This window comes from Sphaerodactylus townsendi, linkage group LG15 (assembly GCF_021028975.2).
Source record: "Sphaerodactylus townsendi isolate TG3544 linkage group LG15, MPM_Stown_v2.3, whole genome shotgun sequence".
Taxonomy (NCBI): domain Eukaryota; kingdom Metazoa; phylum Chordata; class Lepidosauria; order Squamata; family Sphaerodactylidae; genus Sphaerodactylus; species Sphaerodactylus townsendi.
Window position 1 is genome coordinate 7,977,735 of NC_059439.1, and position 21,159 is coordinate 7,998,893.

At 49.6% G+C, this 21,159-nt stretch overlaps 1 protein-coding gene across 2 annotated transcripts in view; it reads left to right on the top strand.

The window, feature by feature from the left end:
* CDC6 (cell division cycle 6) overlaps positions 1-19,023 on the top strand; it is a 40,186-nt gene extending 21,163 nt beyond the window's left edge. For both annotated transcript variants that reach the window (XM_048518082.1, XM_048518083.1), the window contains exons 9-12: positions 271-335; positions 9,217-9,434; positions 11,141-11,281; positions 17,848-19,023. In XM_048518082.1, coding sequence (XP_048374039.1) covers positions 271-335; positions 9,217-9,434; positions 11,141-11,281; positions 17,848-17,934 — 511 coding nt within the window. In that variant the 3' untranslated portion in view covers positions 17,935-19,023. The remainder of the gene's footprint in view (positions 1-270; positions 336-9,216; positions 9,435-11,140; positions 11,282-17,847) is intronic.
* The last annotated feature ends 2,136 nt before the right edge of the window (positions 19,024-21,159 follow it).

Below are 21,159 nucleotides of genomic sequence, written 5' to 3' on the forward strand. Positions count from 1 at the left end.
CTGGTTATCGGCACGAAGCAGCCAGGGAAAGCTGCTGGAAGATATGCAGTGTGGGTTGCTGGGATTATCACTTTTCCCACCAAACCACGGCAGTGCTGGGCACTAACAGCGCAGCTATGGATGTGCCAGATCAAATAATGGGCTGTTCTTTTGACCAGCGAGGCGTGAGGGAATGCACAGTTGCCCATGTTTGGAGCAGAAGCAGGACATAGCACTTGCGTTGTGGCAGACGCCAGTAAAAACGTCTTTAACTGTTAATTTCACCCTTAGGAGAGCCATTGAGATTGTGGAATCTGACATGAAGAGCCAAACCATCCTTAAACCACTGTCCAGCTGTAAGTAATGCTCTCCCCCACCCTGCAATTCTCACACTGTGCTGTCGTGTTTCATTAAGCATTTCTCTGGTTGCCCTCCTGTCCGAGGACTCTGTTGAGCCTTGGTGGGGCAAGAAACGTTTACGCAATCTTCCCTCCACCACTGGCTTGGAGCGTGACTCACACAGTGTAAATGCAGGTGTCAAGTAGCTTCATATGGGGAGCTGCAGCCAGGCAAAGTCCATTTCCCGTAGTCAGGCTATGAGGTGTGAGCTGGTGCAGACTGTGTACATGTTTAGCAAACTTCACGGAACATGCCAAAAAGGCTACAAGATTGTCTTTCCCCTCTGCTTGCTTGCAATCCCAACTCAAAATTAGAGGACAGAGATCCGGTGTTCATTAAGCTTCCTTATAATCTGAAGGCAGGTGATGCAGTACTCTGGAGCCACAAGGTCTCTTTCTCACAATACTAGAACCAGGGGGCATTCATTGAAAATGCTGGGGGGAAGTATTAGGACTAATAAAAGGAAACATTTCTTCACGCAACGCGTGATCGGTGTTTGGAATATGCTACCCAGGAGGTGGTGATGGCCACTAACCTGGATAGCTTGAAAAGGGGCTTGGATAGATTTATGGAGGAAAAGTCGATCTATGGTGTAGTGATGCACTGCTGACCCAGCAGCACCGTGGTAGAACGCTAGACGCCATAGCCGGGACCTACTGGCTCCTTGCTGAGTCGCACTGGCACTTCTACTCCTCATCCCCAATGACGTCACGGGTCATGAACACTTGCTCTGCTCAATCACCGTAGGCGCGAGGGGACAATGGTCTTGCCCCCAGGTGAGGGATTAGGCTCAGACATTGCGGCTTCCTCTCCGGCGACGTCGAAGGCCAGATGAGATCATGCATCACATGATGATCTCCCCGACTCTCCCAGCTTCTCCCCGAACTCCCCCGTCCTCCTCCCTCCTACACTCCGACAGGGTAACAATAAAAGGTGCCAGGAACCGCATGCCAGAGACTCGCTTAGGAACACGGACCCTCCGGGTCTCCAGCTGCCGCCGGACATCTCCACCAGATGTTATCTCCGCCGCCTCTCGCCTGCGCTCAGTTTTGCACTTCGACCACTTGGGTCGACTACATGGCGGTGCGCTCAAAACCCGGAATCCTTCGAACCTCCAATTCTGCCTTCACCGTCAGCCGCAGGGAAGGGCCAGCGATGACCGAAGTCCGCTTTTGATCGGCGAACATCCAGGGATACCAATTGCTTTCGGTATCGCCTGTCCCTTCTGGATGCGAGGCGATTCAGAAGACACGCTGGCCCCAGGGACACTCTCTCTCGTCCGACGGAACACCGGTGAGTATGGGGAGCTTGCAAAAGCAGGGCTTATGACAAGCTTAACGCTTGATCTAACTGGAAAGCGTTAACGTAGAAATGCTGTGCAGGGTCCCCAGCAGAAGGGAGCTGCGCAAATTGGTTGAGGAGATTGGAAGCTCAGCAGTGTCCCGGGTACCCAGAGGGGGACATTGAATCTTAAGGACTGGGAAACATCGGCGGTACTTAATTTCCTTTCAGACATTGGTGAGCCTGTGGCATACCGATAATAAGCTGCTACTGACGTGGAGACAATGTTTTGTCGCCATCAGCCTGCACAGACCTCTGACGGCTCCCTTGCTGTAGGCGCCCTCCTTTCGGATCTTTCACCTTCACCTCCAACCTCGGAATTTTCTCTATCCACTAAATTGGACGCTTCGTCCCTCCCTTCTGCCCCCCCCTTGCCCTTTCACCCATTTCCAAACTTCCCCATGCTGGCTCAGCTTCCCCTTCCCCTTGCTCCGCCTTCATTTTCCTCGGTTAATTGCATCCGGCCAGCCATCGCTTTACAGAATGCATGCTGGCTTCAAAACTCTCGCCAGAACCGATTAGCACGACATCTGCAAGGAAGAAAGTTAAAGTCCTGACGGAAGATCGATGCTGCTGAGATTCTTGCATTGTGCCCCCCCGGCCCACTTTACAGATAATACTGAGGGGAGGGGGGGTGGCGTCATTCGGCTGGGTTGTCGAAGTACCATCAGCCTTTTAAGCTATAACATCCTCACTGAGCTCCATGAGAAGCAATGCGGATCAGGGAATCACTAGCCCCTCTACGTGATGAGAGGCATGCTGGAGTACTACTCTGCAAGGAACCACCTAATGGTTCTGGTGACTTAATTGAAGACCACCTTCGTGATGTTCCATTCTGAGCTCCGCACAATTTGTGGTCTGGGGAAAGTGAGTCTCCGCCAGCAGTGCTTCAACAGAGCAGCTAATTCATGGCGCCCTGCACAGCCAGCTCAGCTTTACGGTTTCATGCTTTCGCCGTAATCCTGCAACGATCAGATTGTTCCTGCTCTGAGGCCCACCCTTACGGTTAAGCTTCTGAGTGCTTCTATATGGGCATTTGTTAAGGTCCCCAACGCCGCCAGCCAACCCAGAGTTTCTCCTCTCCATCCGCAAAACCCTAAGAGCTCCCTATGCCGAGGAGTTTGTGAAGCAGGCTCCAGGAAAGCGGCTCAAAGAGGCAGGTAGATAGCTTAAGAGGCCCAAAACGAAGGCTCCTCTTCCTCATGTGCCTGCAAGTAAAAGAGAACGGCTTCCACGGAGGGTGCCGCGAGGGGCAATCCACGGGCTCTGCTGGGCAAAATCCTGAACAACTGGTCGACATGGCTTAAGGCTTGCCAGGACATCGGGTCCTCCTCACGCACTAAGCTAGCCTCTCGCCGCAGCACTCTCCACTGAAGCGGGAGGCAGCCTCAGAGATGACTGTTTTAACTTTCACGCGGCAGACCCGGACACTTCCGGCGGGAGTGTAGCAAGCAGTCCGGTGGGGGGCTCTACAACCCCGATGGGAGGAGGGTCCCCCCAGGAGGAGAGAAGGCCACCTAAAACCTCGGTGCGCCCACGCTGTTGCCAGAAAGGCTTCCACTGGAGAAGCGACTGCCCGCCGGGAAACTCCGCCACTGCCTCCCCCCAGCCCAGGACCAAGGAGGAGAGTAAGTACTAGGAGCAGACCCATAAACACCAAGGCCCCAAGCCAAAACCACCCCCCTCTCGCGGCATCTCGCTTCTCGCATGCACTCCAGCCCATCTCCCTTTAAGTTCCCCCACGCAGGAGGTTCTTGTCAGCCCCAACCCAGTGTATGATCGAGCCCATCCCTACCGGAACTATTGGGCTGGGTGCTGCCAAAGTTGCCCGGGCGCCCAGCTGAACAGGGACTGCTCATCACGTCCCGGGAGTGATCGACTCCACGCACTAAGGACCCATCCATCTCCAGGTCTGGACAAACATCCCACAGGAGTTGCCTGCCGGAGCCAGCTGCGCCAGCTGGGATTTTCCAGCCCCACGCTGCCCGGGCTTCACTCCAATAAAGGCTACGAGCCCTCGCAGCCAACATGGCGCAGCCTACACCACCGCCGCGAGCGGTGGAGACGCTTCTACCGGGAGCCTCCCGCCTCATACCTGAGCTCGCCATAGAAGGGATGTAAGTTCAAGGCTCTGGTGGACACCGCTGATGTTACCGCCATCAGAGCAGCCGAAAGTGGGGTCTCACCAGTGGCCGACCCAGGCCCGTTCCGCACATCTGGGGTGGGAGACAAAACCGCAGATGGAGTATCCGGGCCTGCCACGGTCAACAGCCCGGGGGGCTCGAAAGGCAGCTCACAGTCCTACTTCCATCGCTTTAGACATCCATGTCAATCTCTGGGAAGGGACCTCATGAGTCAGGGTTAAAACGACTCTGGTCTGGGGATGGATAAAGTCACAGAACATTGATCCCACCGTGTTCAAAATTACTTTCTATTTCCTCAAGTAGAAAACTGTTCCCTCTCCCCTCCCTCTCTTTTCTGTTTTTCGACCAGTAGAGGCGGAGGGCCAATTGGCTGACTGGCCCTCCTGATTAAAAATCTGGGGTCTGGCCCCGATAATGAGCACTGTCAGGACAGGCCCCAACTTAAGGGGTTGCTGCAAACACAGATCCACCCATGATTTGGTGTGTAGTGGTGTTTGCCACGCCGGTCGGGCCGCCTCTTATGTCTCAAGGGCTGCAATTCCCCTCGAGATAATTCGACACAAATTTTAGCACCATCCAGTTTCCCAAGTAGCCACCAAGGTCACGGTAAGTGCAACTCCCCTTTGCAAAGAAACCCCCCCCTCTTTTTCCTCTGTGTGCAGGAATTTGCCTTCTAATTGCCTGATTGCCTCATTCCTCTCGATGTTCCATCCCCAAAAGATGCTCCTAAAGCCCCTTTGTGTTGCTAATAAGCATGCATACCACAACCCCCCAGGACTCGGCCTGTTCCCTCCTCTCTCTGGCTCGGACCCTCGCCTGACGCACCCTGATGGCTCTGGAAGCCACTCCCACCAGGGTCAGCCACCTCCTGCCCTCCTGTCAAACAATCCAAAGAAAGAGGGAGTAGGCGCCCCCAGGAGGATTGCATTAAAAGCCCCAGGAGATTGCATTGTGCAACCTCACAGGCTGCAAAACAAGCCTTCTTTCCCCTTCTTCCTTCTTATATTAAAATTTAAACTTCTAAATTCGGGACCTCATCTCCCCGCCATCCATTTAGAACTAAGCTCTGGCGGGACTCCCGCCCCCCCCCGTGAACCTGGGAAGGTGTGGTGCAGTCCCTCTTCCACAGGTCTCTCAGGGACTCCTCGGGAGCTCATGATCGGCCAACGCATGGAATGGCGCCTAGGAGGAAACTAAACCCCATCCCGGAGATGGAACACATCTTCTAAAGGATCCCGCCCAGTTGCCCCAACAGAACGCCGCCGCCAGCTTCAAAGACCCAATGACCTGGGGAGACGCTGGGCCACCACCAGCTGCTCCTAGAGTTGCTGCGCCAGCAGCACCACCCCTCGGTGACACCTCGGCGAGAACCCCAGCCGCCTTCGGCGATCATCACCGCCAACTCGGCGGCCACCGCCCTTGCCTGCTCTGCTGCCTCCCGCCATGGCGACATCGGCCACCCTGACGAAGCCACCAGACCAACATCTGGGAGCAGCTTGCCGCCGCTGCCAACGCCTCTATCATCTTTCTCTGCCTGCCAGTACTCTAGAGTCGGAGCCTGCTCTGCCTGCTCCCCGGCTCCAGCACCTGGAGACTTCTAGGCTGGAAGTCTGCTAAGCCCCTTCATGAATGCCTCATCCATCAGATACTCTGGCGAGCGCCACTGGGGACCCGCCGCCCAAACCTGCTGGCGCTTCTCCTTGTCACCAAGACTGTCGCTAACCACGCATCTAACACCTGCGCCAGATTACCGGGCGCGAAAGCAACGGGAACCGATCCGCCTATTCCTGCTGCCCGCCAGTTGGAACTGCACACACATGGAGGACATTCCCCCGCGGTTCGGAAACATCTTGCTCCCCAGGGGCTGGTTCTTGGACCTGCGGGAGGACGCTAATTACATTCCCTCACCACTCCCCTGCCGGAACTCCTTGTTGCCTAGTCGCCTCACCATCGTTTCTACCTCTAGGCTTCCACCTCGAGCCTGGACGCCGCCGGGCCAGCTTCCATCACTCTGCTCTTCAATTCTCCTGTCGGAGAGCGACGCGTGTCGCTCTCTCCAAGCGGGAGTTCGCCTCCCTAACTTCCTCTCAGCGGGAGTCCCCGGACTCCCTACAATGCTAAGACTATTGGCCGTGGCTGGCCTGCCCAAGTGGTCCATCAACTCCTCCACCGGGCCGATGCCCTTGGCCTCGAAAGCAGCAGGAACTTCGTCAAGCCCTTGTGACACCCGTGGCCGTAGCTTATTGATTACTTGTTGTTGTTACATCACCAAGGTTGTGAGAATGTACATGGCCATGTGTTTGTTTTAATCTTCTTGATGAATTCCCAGTTAATTCACATGAAAGTGCGCGGAGCTGCAGAGTTGTATCTAATTCCTGAAGTATGATGTTTTTTGCTCCATTTGGTTGGTCAGCCCTCTAGGGTTGGCTGTCGGGAGGATGGTTGAGTGCTATTGTAACACAGCCTTGCATTTGGTTTAATTGTAGTGCTTGCTTGTTATCGATTCTGCTTACGCTCAATGTGTGTGCAATGGCCATTGCCTGTAACGGTGTAAGAAGCTCCCTCGAATTTCCTCTTACCCCGCAAACTTGGCAAGTTCTAATGCTTACACAAGAAGCTCGCTCAAGCTTGACCAGGCGGGCGGAGGGAGACAAGCCGTCCCTTTAAATCGGCCTCTTAGTATTTCGGGTCCTTTCTAAAATAAATGCCAAAGGGAGGAGATGTAGTGATGCACGTTGACCCAGCAGCACTGCAGGTAGAACGTTGGACGCCAACGGGACTCCACTGGCCTTGCTGAGTACGCACTGCACTCCCCCCCACTCTCTCATCCCCCAATGAGTCACGGGTCATAGACACCTGTTTGCTCAATCACCGGTAGCTTAGGGACAATGGTCTGCCTCTAGGTGAGGGATTAGGCCTAGACAGCTACGCCCTTCCTCAAGATCGTGAAATAGATGAGATCATGTATCACATGATGATCTCCCTCGGCCTCCCCGCTCTCCGAACCCCCCCGTCCCTCCTCCTACACTCCGATAGGGAATTAACAATAAAAGGTGCCAGGAACTGCATGCTAGAGACTTCGCTAGGAACACGGGACTCGGTCTCCAGCCGCTAAGCTGATCTCCACCAGATGTTATCTCCGCGTCTCGTCTCGTTCTTGCACTGACCACGTGGGTCGACTACACTATGGCTACCCATCTTGATCCTCCTTGATCTGAGATTGCAAATGCCTTAGCAGACCAGGTGCTCAGAAGGGAGCAGCAGCAGCAGCAGAAGGCCATTGCTTTCACATCCTGCATGTGAGCTCCCAAAGGCATCTGGTGGGCCACTGCAAGTAGCAGAGTTCTGGACTAGATGGACTCTGATCTGATCCAGCAGGCTCTTTCTTATGATCTGCATTGACAGCCTGTTTGTTTCCAGGCAAAATTCATCAAAGACGGAGATCCTCTGGCTAGGGCGTGGGGGAGAGGTTGGGGATTTCCAGCCGCCGGAGTGGGAGGGGGCCTTATTGGCACCGACCCCCTCCGTCCGCAGCCTGGGGGTCCACCTGGATTCGTCTCTTTCGATGGAGACCCAGGTGGCCCATACAACCCGGGTTGCGTTTTTCCACCTCCGTCAGTGGCCCAGCGGCTGGCCCTTCTTCCTCTCCCCAAAGCGGACCACAGCCGCCACTGTGATTCATGCAACAGCCACCTGCGCCAGGGCTGGAACTAGCCTACGGTAATTCGCTCTATCGCTGGGCCTGCCTCCTTACCGCGCTTGATTCGGAGTTAAAGCTGGTCCAGCATGCAGCCATGCTGCGTTTACTTACAGGAGGTGCCTACCGTGACAATATTCAGAATGTATTACGCCATGGCTGCACTGGCTTTCCCCAGTGGAATTCAGAATCATCCATACAAGGTATGGGTGGTAACCTTCAAGGCTCCTATGCGCGGCCTGGGGCCCTCGTTACCGCCGGGACGCGGCCTTACGCCATATAAACCTACCGCGGCCTCTAAGTGCTGGCAGCGAGGCGGTCCTACTGGGTGGTTCCGGCCCCTCAATGACACGCAGCTGGCCTCTACCCGGGCCAGGGCTTTTCACGGCTCCCTGGCCTATATAGTGGGAACACTCTTCCCCTCCAACTGTCGGAGAGTTCCATGAGGGCCTGTAAGGCCGAAGTTGTTCCACTGGGCTTTTGGGAGGGCCAGCTGTTGAGGGTGGCGCCCTCTTTGTTTGCTCCCTTTACAACATCTGGGGAGTCACTCCTTTTTTAACATCTGGGGAGTTGCGACACCTAATAGACCTGCCACCATTCCCCTCCCTCTGGGAGGGGTTGTAATTATAGTTTATACTGGACGCCAAGTGGTATGCTGTAATTTTATGTTTTATGTTTTAATGACGCTGTATTTTATATTACCTATTTATTGTTACGATTATTTATGTAACATCATTTTGTTGTTCACCGTCCAGAGCCCTCAGGGGATGGGGCGGTATATAAATACGATAATAAATAAAATAAATAAATAAATAAAGTGGTGGCTTTTACCTTTAAAGTGCTACATGGGGGTAGAGGCCCAGAGGGTTCCCGAAGGACCGCCCTCTTCCCACATAATAGCTATTAATATCCAGCCCCAGTTACTTTATCCTGCCTCTCTAGGCTCCTGCGTGCCTGTGCCCCATCCACAGGGGGGGTAGAGGAGCGGTAGCTAGAGACAGGGCTTTTCCAGTAGTGTCACCATGCTTATAAATGCCTTTGCTTGATGCTTTCCTGGTGCTTACACTACTCTGTAATAGGCCCCAGGCCAAAATAGTTTATTTTGTAAGCCTCCTTGGGCATGGAGAGGCAGCATAAAAACTGTCTAAATAAATAAGCAGATATGGGGCTGAGGAGATTGCCCCAGGAATCCTTTGTGTAGCAGCCATCTCGAGACTCCATGCTACAAGAATTGTATGGTGCCTTTTGATTAGATGAAGAGAAGAGAGAGAGAGAGAAGAGAGTTGGATTTATATCCCCCCCCCTTTCTCTCCTGCATGGAGACTCAAAGGGTCTTTCAATCTCCTTTCCCTTTCCCACCCCCTCTCCCCAACAAATACCCTGTGAGATAGGTGGGACTGAGAGAGCTCAGAAAAACTGTGACTAGCCCAAGGTCACCCAGCTGGCGTGTGTGGGAGTGCACAGGCTAATCTGAATTCCCCAGATAAGCCTCCACAGCTCAAGCAGCAGAGCAGGGAACCAAACCCAATTCCTCCAGATTAGAGTGCACCTACTCTTAACCACTACGCCACTGACACAGGGTGAGGTTGGACCGTGTCCCTTTTCTTCCTGTACATCTGATTCCAGTCCTTTTTTTTTTCCTGACTCCATCCTCAGGCAAGTCATCTGCAAATTCCGCAACAGATCCTGCAGTGCCCAAGCGGGTGGGGCTTGCCCACATATCACAGGTGATCTCCGATGTATACGGCAACCGGATGACGGCTGGTAACAGCTGCGGAGACGCTGATTCCTTCCCGCTGCAGCAGAAAATCTTGGTCTGTTCTCTGCTGCTTTTGGCTAAGCAACAGAAAGCCAAGGACGTGACCTTAGGAAAGGTGGGTGTGGAGTTCCTGATTGCAGTTGTTAGTATATGTTGTTATTTATTCAGTCTCTTTAGCCCATTTGTCTTGCTGAGAACCACGGCAAATTACACAAGATAGGAAACAATGCAGTTAGCTGGTGTAAGTCTCCCACATCAATTTAGAAGAAGAAGAGCAGGTTTCTATATCCGACTTTTTCTCTACCTTCAAGGAGTCTCAAAGCAGTGTACACCCTCCCTACAACAGACCCCTTATGAGGTTGGTGGGGCTGAGAGAGTTCTGAGAACTGGGACTAGCCCAAGGTCCCCCAGCAGGCTTCATGTGGAGGAGCGGGGAAACAAATCTAGTTCACTAGATAGAGTTCACTTCTGTAGAGGATTGGGAATCAAACCCGGTTCTCCAAATTAGAGTCAGCTGCTCATGTGGAGAAGTGAAGAATCAAACCTGGTTCTCTTAAGAGTCCATCGCTCTTAACTACTACACTTGGATTTGGAAAACAGTGCAGACAAAAATGCCCAAGGCATGACATCCCATAATACAGAAAATGGATTACAAAGTGCAGTAAAAGCAAGGTGGTCCATACAATAAATGTTGCAAGCAACCTCATGTGCTGCTCCATTACAACAGGGTTGTAATCCCTCTAAAAATTTACCACCTGTTTTGCATCTGCTGCAGAATGGAAGGAATGTTCTCCTTAAACTGGTGGTTCCAAAAGCACTTTTCATTTGGCAGACACTTTGCTTGTCCTCATAACAGTAACATTCCTCAGTTTTGGGCTGACAAAAGATAACTGACGTCTCTTGGAGCCATGGTTGGGGGAGTCCCTGAAGATTTGGACTAGGGTAGGGCAAATTTGGTTCAAGGAGAGCTCAGGGATGCCATAAAGCCTGGATGTGGAGTGGATGTGAAGTGGCAAAAGGGAAATTGGAGAGCATGACAAAAATAACTTCTATACCAGATGGATGGATTCCACGCAGTACATTTGACGTGTCCAGGGATTTTCATCCACTGTGTTCTCCAAAGCCCAGGCCCAATGAAGGACTTAAGCAAGAGGTTGGGCAAAACAAAATCAGTATTCATTAAACAAAATAATTACAGTATTCATTACTCATTTTAAACAAAATAATTATTCATTGCTTTGATTGTCCCCAAAAGCCCTTTGAGGCTAAAACTGGAGTAGTTCCTATCTGACGCACTTCCTTTCCTCCAAACAGCTCAGGATCAGACTTGTTTGAAAGTTCCTTCGAGTGACAGCTGACTTATGGTGACCCCGTAGGGCAGGGGTGGCCAACCTATGGCACTCCAGATGTTCTTGAACTACAATTCCCATCAGCCCCTGCCAGCATGGCCAATTGGCCACTGCCTTCGACGGGAACTGATGGAAGGTATGAATCCCATGAACATCTAGAGGTATATAGGGTTAACCACCCCGTCAAAGGAGTTCAAAACAAGAGAGACATTCAGGACAGAGGTGGTTTGCCATTGCCTACCTCTTGCATGGGCTGAGAAATTTTGAGAGAACTGCGACTGGCCCAAGGTTTCCCAGCAAGTTTTATGTGGAAGAGTGGGAATTTGAACCCAGTTATCCTGATTAGGGTCCACCACTGTTAATCACTATGCCATACTGACTTACAAGGGAAGCCTACAAGCTTATGCACATCAGGCACCTGACAACTTTTGTTTCCATTTCATTGTTTTGTTTTCATCAATGATTCTTCTAGCTGCACGAGATATACAGCAAAGTTTGCAGGAAGCAGCAAGTGGGAGCTCTTGACCAATCAGAATGCCTCTCACTGTCATCACTCTTGGAATCCAGAGGCATTCTGGGGCTGAAGAAGGCAAAAGATTTGCGGCTGGCCAAGGTAGCACTGCTAACATCCTTTTCTCGTGCATGAAACTGCAGAGTGGACTGGGGTAGCTGGGATCCTGGTAACTCTGGGAACGGTCTCGAGCCTTGTTAAGTCTCGAACCTTGAAGCAACAAACGGACAGTGTATTGTTGATCAGCAGCGTTTATTGATAGGCTTCCAAGCACCCAGCTTGTCAAAGCCAGTTCTGGTGAACCTGGCTTTTGCTACCCCCCTTAATCCGATGTTAATCCCCCCTCCCATTTTCCCAAAGAATGTGAGAAAGAATTAGTTTGCAGCGAAGGCACCAAGGTTGGCGATAGATAGACAGAGTCACCTGGCATCCTGCCCCCACAGGATGACAGAAACAATCCCGTTTCCCATGATACCGAAGTATCAGGGGGAAGCCTAGTCATCTAATCGGCATGTGAAATACATTCAAGAACAAAGAAATCAAAGGAAAGAATGTCCCAGAACAGCCGTGATAACATATGGCAGGCTGGTTTCATATATCTTGTAGCAATTAGATTGATACAATCCCCCTGACACTCTGGCCTAGATACACAACATGTATTTGGCATGCGTAAGATTCCTACTTTAGTATTGGGCATTTCTAGTCTCTTGAAGGATCTTAGTGGAACAGGAAAAGGTATTTGCCTTCACCCTTATATCAACACTGCCAATCAGAGTAGACTTTCCGCAGCTTAATGGACCAATATGCTGACTCAGTGTACTGACGCCGTATGAATGTATGTGTGTTTATTTATTTCAGTCATAGATCATAAAACTTATAATAAGCCAATACAAATTCCAGTGTATAACAGATAATTAGTTATCCAAGATTTTATTCACATATAATAGGTGACAAGAACGGGGAAATAAATATAACAGTCCATTAAAACTAATCTGTGTTAAATTGCCAACTCTTCTCAAATACTAATAAAATATATGATTAAATTAGTTATAAAAGTTATCACTTTTCTACTGATAAAATATAATCAATTTAAATAAAACTGTCTCAGAAGAGGACAGTGAAGATGGTGAAGGTTCTAGAGACAAAAGTCCTATGAGGAAAGGAAAACTCTTCCTCCAGCTGTTAGGGCCCTGCGGGACCTTGAGCAGTTCCACAGGGCCTGTAAAACAGAGTTGTTCCACCGGGGGGGAGGGGGTGCCAGTCGCTAATTGCCATCCATTTTTCCATCTACCCACGCTTTCCCCCAAAGCTACCATCACTGGCCGCCAAGTGCTGTGCCTTGTCCTCTCCCAAGGGGGTATGAGTTTTCCCAGGCTGCCAATGTTTGACCTCTCCCTATTGAAGTTTTATGTAGTCCATGCCGTTTTAAATGCCAAATCGTGATTTTATTGTATTTTACTGGTTGCACACCACCCAGAGCCTTTCAGGGGTGGGAGGTTTTATCAAATTTCATAAATAAAGAGCTGGGTATGCTTAGCTTGGAGAGAAGGTTGAGAGGTGACAATACTTGAAAGGCTGGAGAATGGAGCAGGGTTGTTTTCTGTTGGTCAGGAGGTTGAACCAGAACCAACGGGCTATTAAATCAGAAGAGTTTTTGGTTAAGCGTTGGGAATAACTTCCTCACAGTTGGAGTGGCTGTCCTGTAGGACAGGCTTCCCCGAGAGGTGGTGGGCTCTTGTTTTTTGGAGGTTTTTAAACAGAGGCTAGATGGCCATCTGTCAATGTTGATTCTGCGAATGTAGGCAGGTTATGAGAGAGAGGCAGGAAGTACTTGGCTCTTGTGGCCCTTTTTCATGTGCCCAGAGTAATATCCATCACCACTTTAGGGTCAGGAAGGAATTTTCCTCCAGGCCAGATTGGCCAGGAATCCTGGAGGTTTTTTTATCTTTCTCTGGACATAGAGCAGGGGGGTCACTGTGTGGGAGGGGAGGTAGCTATGAATTTCCTCCATTGTGCAGGGGGACTAGATCACCCTTGAGGACCCCTTCTAGCTCTGTTTCTATATAACTGGTTAGGTGTCAGTGCTGGTCAAAGACCTATAAGTGCCCATATACATAGAACAGCAGTGTTGTAGTGTAGGGTTGGTCAATACTAAAAAAATTCGGTAAAATTCGGATTTGGGTATTTTGGGGCATAAAATGATTTGTATGCCCGAATCCGAATCATAGCCGATTCGGATATGCCCGAAAATTCGGGTAAATCCGAAAAAATTGAATCCCGTTTTATTATTTTTTTTGAATTTTTGGTATTTCTACACGTTTGGGCCTGCAGGGTGTACTATTATAAAGATCGCAGCACTACACTTTCAGGATATCATCTGGAGACTGTCCTGATGATTCTCCCCAAGTTTGGTGCAGTTTGGTTCAGGGGGGGACAAAGTTATTGACCCTCAAAAGGGGTGCCCCGTCCCCCATTGTTTCCAATGGAAGCTAACAGGAAACGGGGGCTACACTTTTGAAGGTCCATAACTTTGGGACCCCCCCCTGAACCAAACTTCACAAGCAAACTTGGGGAGTAATCATAGGGACAGTAGCTTGTATGATACCCTGGAAATTCTGGTGACAGTAGTTCTAAAACTGCACCCTCATATATCACTAAAAATTTCCCCAGATGCTGTGCTCTGTAGTGGCTGGCTGGCTCCATTGCAGCCAATGGGAAGCCCGGTGGGAGGAGAAAGCTGTGGAGTGCACATTTCTCATGGTAAACACACAAAACTTTCAGGGTATCTTCAGGAGAGTCTCTTCATGACCCCATCCAGGTTTGGTGACTGTTGCTTCAAGGGGTTCAATTGTATGGGTAGGGTCCATCTCCCACTGCCCCCATAAACAAAGTTCCTCAAACCTGGATGGTGTCATCCAGAGACTCTCCTGAAGATACCCTGAACGTTTTGTGACTGTGTCTTGATAAATGTGCACTGCACAGCCCTCCACCAGAAATTCCCCATTGACAGCAATGCAGAAGTCACTGCAAAAAAAAAAGAGCATCTTGGGCAAATTTTTGGGGGTGCCTGCAGGGGTGCATTTTAGACATATCAGCACCAAAATATCAGGGTATCATCAGGAGACTGTCCTGATGACACCCCCCAAGCTTGGTGCAGTTTGGTTTAGGGGGGCCAAAGTTATGGACCCTCAAAATGGTAGCCACCATCTCCTTAGCTCTCATTGGAAACAATGGGGATAGAGGCCCCCCCTTTGAGGGTCTGACATAACTTTGCCCCCCCCGAACCAAGACTGCTACCAAACTTGGGGGAGTGCCATCAGGACAGTCTCCTGATGATACCCCTGAAATCTTGGTGCCACTCTAGCTTTAAAAAAATTCCGGTTTCTCATGTTTCACCGCTTCCTGCACATGAAGCCTCAAGCTGGAGTGAGTGGCCCGGTGAAACACGCAAACCAGCATCGCTTTTAAAGCTAGTGACACTAAGTTCTTTCAGGTGTATCATCAGGGAGACTGTCCTGATGATACCCCAAGAAGTTTGGTGCAGTTTAGTTCAGGGGAGCCAAAGTTATGGACTCTCAAAGGTGTAGCCCCCATCCCCTATCAGCTACCACTGGAAACAATGGGGGGATAGTTGCACCCCTTTTGAGGGTCCATACCTGAACCAAACTGCAACAAACTTGGTGGGCAACATCGGGACAGTCACCTGATGATACCCTGATAGTTTGGCCTATGTCGATACATCTCTAAAATGCGTCCCCTGCAGGCTTTTACCCCCCAGAAATTTAAGCCCAAGATTCTTTGTTCTGCAGTGACTTAGCTGTATTTTCTGTCAATGATGAATTTCTGGTAGAGGGCTGTGAGGTGCACATTTCTGAAAGTTTAGTCACAAAACTTTCAGGGGGTATCTTCAAGGAGAGTCTCTGGATGACACCATCCAGGTTTGGGGATTTTTGCTTCAGGGGGTTTAATTCTATGGGACCCAAAAAGGGTAGGGTCCATCTCCCACTGCCCCTTCTGAAGTAAAGTTCCCAAACCTGAATGGTGTCATCATCAGAGACCTCCTGAAAGATACCCTCCGTGAAAGTTTTGGTGGGATTTACCATGAAAAATGTGCACTCCACAGCTCCCCTCTATCAGAAATTCTATTGGACAGCAATGCAGCTAAGAATCACTGCAGAACAAAGAATCTTGTGCTAACTATTCTGGGGGTGCCTGCAGGTGCATTTGTAGATAATATCGGTACCAATATTTCAGTGTATCATCAGGAGACTGTCCTGATGATACCTCTCCAAGTTTGGTTGCAGTTTGGTTTAGGGGGGCCAAAGTTATGGACCCCCAAAAGGGTGAAAGCCCCTCATCTCCTTAGTTCCCATTGGAAAGAATGGGAGATAGGGACACCCCTTTTGGAGGTCCATAACTTTGCCCCCCCTAAACCAAACTGCACCAAACTTGGAGGGTATCATCATGAACAGATCCCCCCTGATGATACCCTGAAATTTTTTTTTGGTGCTGATATGTTTAAAAATGCGCCCCCTGCAGGCCGAAACGTGAAAAAACCACCAAAAAATAAAAACGCAATTCGGCTGGTGATCCGAATCCCATGGATTTGGATCTGTTAGGATTCGGACAGCTCAGATTCGGCCCCTGCTCATCCGAATCCGTCCGAATCAGTGCAGATTCGGTAAAAATTCGGATTTGGACTGTCCGAATCTCCAACCCTATTGTAGTGGTTGAGCAGGTGTAATCTGGAGAACCGGGTTTGATTCCCCACTCTGCCGCTTGAGCTGTGGAGGCTTATCTGGGGAGCTAGATTAGCTTGTGCACTCCAACACACGCCAGCTGGGTTACCTTGAGTGAGTCACAGTTCTTCGGAGCTCTCTCAGCCCCACCCACCTCACAGGGTATTTGTTGGGGGGAGGGGAAGGGAAAGGAGATTGTAAGCCCCTTGGAGTCTCCTTACAGGAGAGAAAGGGGGGATATAAATCCAAACTCTTCTTCTTTAGACTGTATTGGTGGTGACAAAGGAAGCTCTGGCATGGATATTCTTATTTGTGTAGATGTTCAGACCCTATTTTTCTCCCCAGTGGAGGGCCCCAAAGCAGTTTACAGCATCTTTTTTGTCTCCAATATGTCCTTGCAGCAATAACCCCGGGAGGTTGGATAGGCAGCGTTGTGATTTGAACCCGATTCCCTCATATTCTAGTCCAGCACTTGAACAGCTCCACTGTGCTGCTCTGTCCTCCCTGACGCCTGGGCATGTTTTCTGGCCTCTGGGGTTTGAGAAGTGTTTCTAGCTCAGAGCAAAATAGTTTTTGAAGTTTCTGCAGCTGCAAACAACCCCATGGAGTTCATTTGTGAAAGGAGTGTTGAGGGTGTCATACTTCCAGCAAGGATGCAGTAACCCCTCGGAGCCCTCAGAGAGAGGACTAGAAGTGCACACCCCAGGCTTCCTACCCCTGTGTGTGTGTGTGTGTGGCTGAGGGGCAAAATGGGGTGGCTGACAGCAGGCATTCTTCTCTGGATTGATTCGTTACTCAGAATGGCCTGTGTTTTGCGCAGATCAAGAGAACGAGAAGGTGCTTTGGCTCGTTGGCTTCCCCCCTCTCAATTTCCTATGATGTGACATTTAGAGACTGAAAGAGTGCTGGGGGCTAGATTACAAAGACTTTTGGTTATATGGTTGGGAATTTCTGACTTGTTCCATCCTATTTAGGTTAGAGTTTTATTGTTTGTTGCATTATAGGCTTTGTTGCTTGATATTGTCAGAAGCCATTCTGATCCTGCTGCGGGATGGGGGGGGGGGAGTGCGATGAAAATCAAATAAATAATAACAACCACAACAACCCATTAACAGACCGGGGAGGGAAAACAACCCTAGAGTGAGTCAAACTGATCAGCCCCTGATGTGCTACAGGCCTGCACTGCAGGGCTGTTCAGCTCAATGAGGCCAGTAGTGGGCATTTGCTCACCCACTCTTCATTCCCCAAACTGGAAGTATTGCAGGAGGAGACAGTTGGTGAGCTGTCAGCAGCCACCGCGGATGACGAGGGGTCTGGGCCCAGTCGTCTTGGAGGCTGAGGCAGAGTTGCTGGGGATTGCCTGCCCCCGGCGCCCAGCGGCCCTTGAGAGCCATGACCCACTGGGATGTTTCCCTGTCAGCTACATGGCTATTCTCCCTTGGGCAAGCTCCTGTAAGGAGTCTGATAGCGGCTTACAAACTCATTTCCTCTTCCTACAGCTGACACGTTGTGAGGCAGGTGGGGCTGAGAGAGTCCTGAGAGAACTTTGGCTGGCCCAGGCTGCATGTGGAGGAGTGGGGAATCAAACCTGGTTCTCCAGATTAGAGTCCACCCCTTTTAACCACTACACCACACCGGGTACACCGACTGGTACAGCCAAAAATGTTGCATGTGTTCTTTGTCCCCTGGCTTTTCAGGCTGGCTAAGAACAGGCGACAGGAATTGTATGAAATTCTACACCAGTAGTAGTCTGTTCCTCGTTGTTTCAATACCGCGAGGAGGAGGAGCCTGCCTGTTGGCCCCCACTAGACTCTTTAGAGGGCAATGAGATAGCAGTTTACTAGGTAAGCTGAATTCCTGCCCTTGCGTTGTGGCCATGCTGGATTCTCACCAGTCCTGCAAATAACAAGACTCTTTTTTTCTTTCCAGGTTTTTCTAAAAATAGAAGAAAAGGATGTGGAGCGTGCCCTGAAAGATGGTGTCTTGGTTGGAAGCATCTTGGCTGGGGGGCTTTAAAATGCTTCAGCATCTTTCTCATGTGGCCCAGTTTCTTTCTCATGCTCTTCTCCTTACAACCAGCCATTACAGAATCTCATCAGTTAGTGGATACCTCTGAATATTGGTACATACGGATGTTTTTAACAATATTGCTGCATCTTATTGTCAAGATGCCTTGTTTTTATTTTCGAGACATTTTTCTACACTGTTAAGATGTTCGTTGATTGACTGCTTTAGTTTTGGACAAAAACCCCTCCCCCAAATCTCTTCACACTCAGGATGTGAATTTTTACACATCACCAAAACAGCTCTCTTCCCCCGCCCCACCCACCCCCACCCCTTGTTTTGCCTGTCACCCAACTGCCAGAGGGATTCCCCCACCCATATTTTTACATCCTTTTCTTCACTCTGCGCCCACATCTGTATGCACACATTGGAACTGCTCGTGCTCTTTCTGCTGCGTGCATTGCACATGTGTCTTTAAACATCAGAAGAAAGAGGACAGCCGGGTGTCAGCAAAAGAGCCCATTCACAGAAACCAAAAACTCTGAACTTCACTGGAGGAAATAAGGCGGCAGCAGCTTCTCTCCCGAGCTCTTTGAAGTTGGGCTGTTTCCGTGAAGCAGATGTCAGTCTTGTTAAAGCTTAGTGTCTCGGGAGCTGCAGTGGGTCTTAGGGGCGGAGGAGAGATGCACACACAGAGACCTGCAGGCTCTGAACATCTTAGCATTTATGAACTGCGGATGCAGCTGTGACACGGAGACTAGGTTAGGCCTGGGAGCCTTTTCTTACAAAGTCTAGGCTAGCTTAGTTTGACATCTTTAGTGTGAACTTAATATTCTCAATAAGGGCAACCAGGGGTGGATTTTCCAGTCAGAACCTGCTTTGCGTTCATGTCTCGGTGAATACGTTTTATCTAGCTGAATGACCCAGTTCGCACATGAATGTGCCTCCTCCTTTTTAAAGTCATTTTTAGTACAGTGAAGAAGAATACGTTAAACTCTGTGTTTGCCTTCAGTCCTTGGTCAAAGGTCCACACAGCCAATTTGAGTACTAATTTACTCTCTCTTTTTGTGGAATATATAGATTAAAACAGTCTATTTATTATTTCCTTGTGTGTCATTTATTTTGGCTGCTCATATCTTCATCTTCGGTTGGCAGAAGGGCTGTAGCTCAGAGACTGAATTCCTGGTTGGGATCCAGAAGGCATTTTTCCACAGGGACTTGCTATTTAAGGCACTTCAGGAAGGTGATAAGAAACCCGAGGCATTAGATCAGGGGTCTGCCGCATGTGGCTCTTTCAGCCTTATACTGCGGCTCCGCGTAGCCTGGAGGTCAGAGGGTAGCGTGGGCGTGTCCCTCCAGCCCTCCAGAGCAGCGATGGAAGGAAAGGTGAGTGGAGGGGCCGAACCAGAGGCGGCTCTCTGACTCGGTAGATCTTTGGGGCCGTGGAAAATGGGTCCAAATGGCTCTTTGGGTGGTAAAGGTTGCGGACCCCTGCATTAGATGGTTGCTGGCAGTTTCCTAAAGGAACTTTGTACAAGGTACCTTCATATACTCAGTCATATGACATAAAACAGCCCAGAAGTTGAAATGGCTTGTATGGCAATAAGTTCTTATGAGAAAGAATCTAGGGGGGACCCAGGAAATTACAGGCCAGTCAGTTTGACATCTGTTCCTGGTAAATTAGTAGAATCTATCGTTAAAGATAAAATTATAAAACATGTAGAAAAGCAAGACCTGCTGAGGGAGAGTCAGCATGGTTTTTGCAGAGGCAAGTCCTGCCTTACAAGCTTACTAGAGTTTTTTGAGGGTGTAAACAGGCATGTAGATAAGGGGGAACCAGTGGACATTGTCTATTTTGATTTCCAAAAGGCTATTGACAAAGTTCCTCACCAGAAACTATTGAGAAAACTCAGCAATCAAGGAATAAGAGTGGAAGTCCTCCTATGGATTCAAAACTGGTTGAGAAACAGGAAGCAAAGGGTAGGTGTAAATGGGAAGTTCTCACAATGGAGAGATGTAGGGAGTGGTGTCCCCCAAGGATCCGTTTAGGGACCAGTGCTCTTTAACTTATTCATAAATTACCTGGAAGTAGGGATAGGTAATGTGGCCACGTTTGCGGATGATACCAAATTATGTCGGGTGGTGAGAACCGCAAAGGATTGCGAAGAGATCCAAGCGGACCTTGATAAATTAGGTGAGTGGGCTAAGAAATGGCAAATGCAGTTCAATGTAGCAAAATGTAAAGTAATGCACATAGGGGCAAAAAATCTAAACTTCACATACTACAGGGGTCAGTGCCATCAGTCACAGACCAGGAAAGGAATTTGGGTGTCTTAATTGATAGTTCCATGGGAATGTCAACTCAATGCATGGCAGCTGTTAAAAAGGCAAACTCTATGCTGGGGATCATTAGGAAAAGAATAAATAAAACTGGAAAGATTGTCATGCCCTTCTATAAAGCAGTGGTGCGACTGCATTTGGAGTACTGTGTCCGGTTCTGGTCACCACATCTCAAAAAGGATATCGAGGAGAGAAAAAAGTGCAGAAAGGGCAATGAGGATGATTGAAGGATTGGAGCACCTTCCTTATGAGGAGAGGCTGCAGCGTTTGGGACTCTAGTTTGGAGAGGAGACTTCTGTGGGTGGGATATGACTGAAGTCTATAAAATTATGCATGGGGTAGAAAATGTTGACAGAGAAATTTTTCCCTCTTTCTCACAATACTAGAACCAGGGGGCATACATTGAAAATGCTGGGGGGAAGAATTAGAACTAATAAAAGGAAACTTTTTCATGCAACATGTGATTGGTGTTTGGAATATGCTGCCACAGGAGGTGGTGATGGCCACTAACCTGGGTAGCTTTAAAAAGGGCTTTTATGGAGGAGAAATCGATCTATGGCTACCCATCTTGATCCTCCTTGATCTGAGATTGCAAATGCCTTAGCAGACCAGGTGCTCAGGAGCAGCAGCAGCAGGCCATTGCTTCCACATCCTGCAGGTGAGCTCCCAAAGGCACCTGGTGGGCCACTGCGAGTAGCAGAGTGCTGGACTAGATGGACTCTGGTCTGATTCAACAGGCTTTTTCTTATGTTCTTACTTTTTTCAGCTATTCATCATATTTTTTTCAGACCTGGAGATGAGAATTTCACACTTGTTCTTAATTCAGAAATGCCACATGCATCACCAGGCTATGCCTTCTGCTTTCAGGAGGTGCTTTCACGGTGAACTTTCATTCCT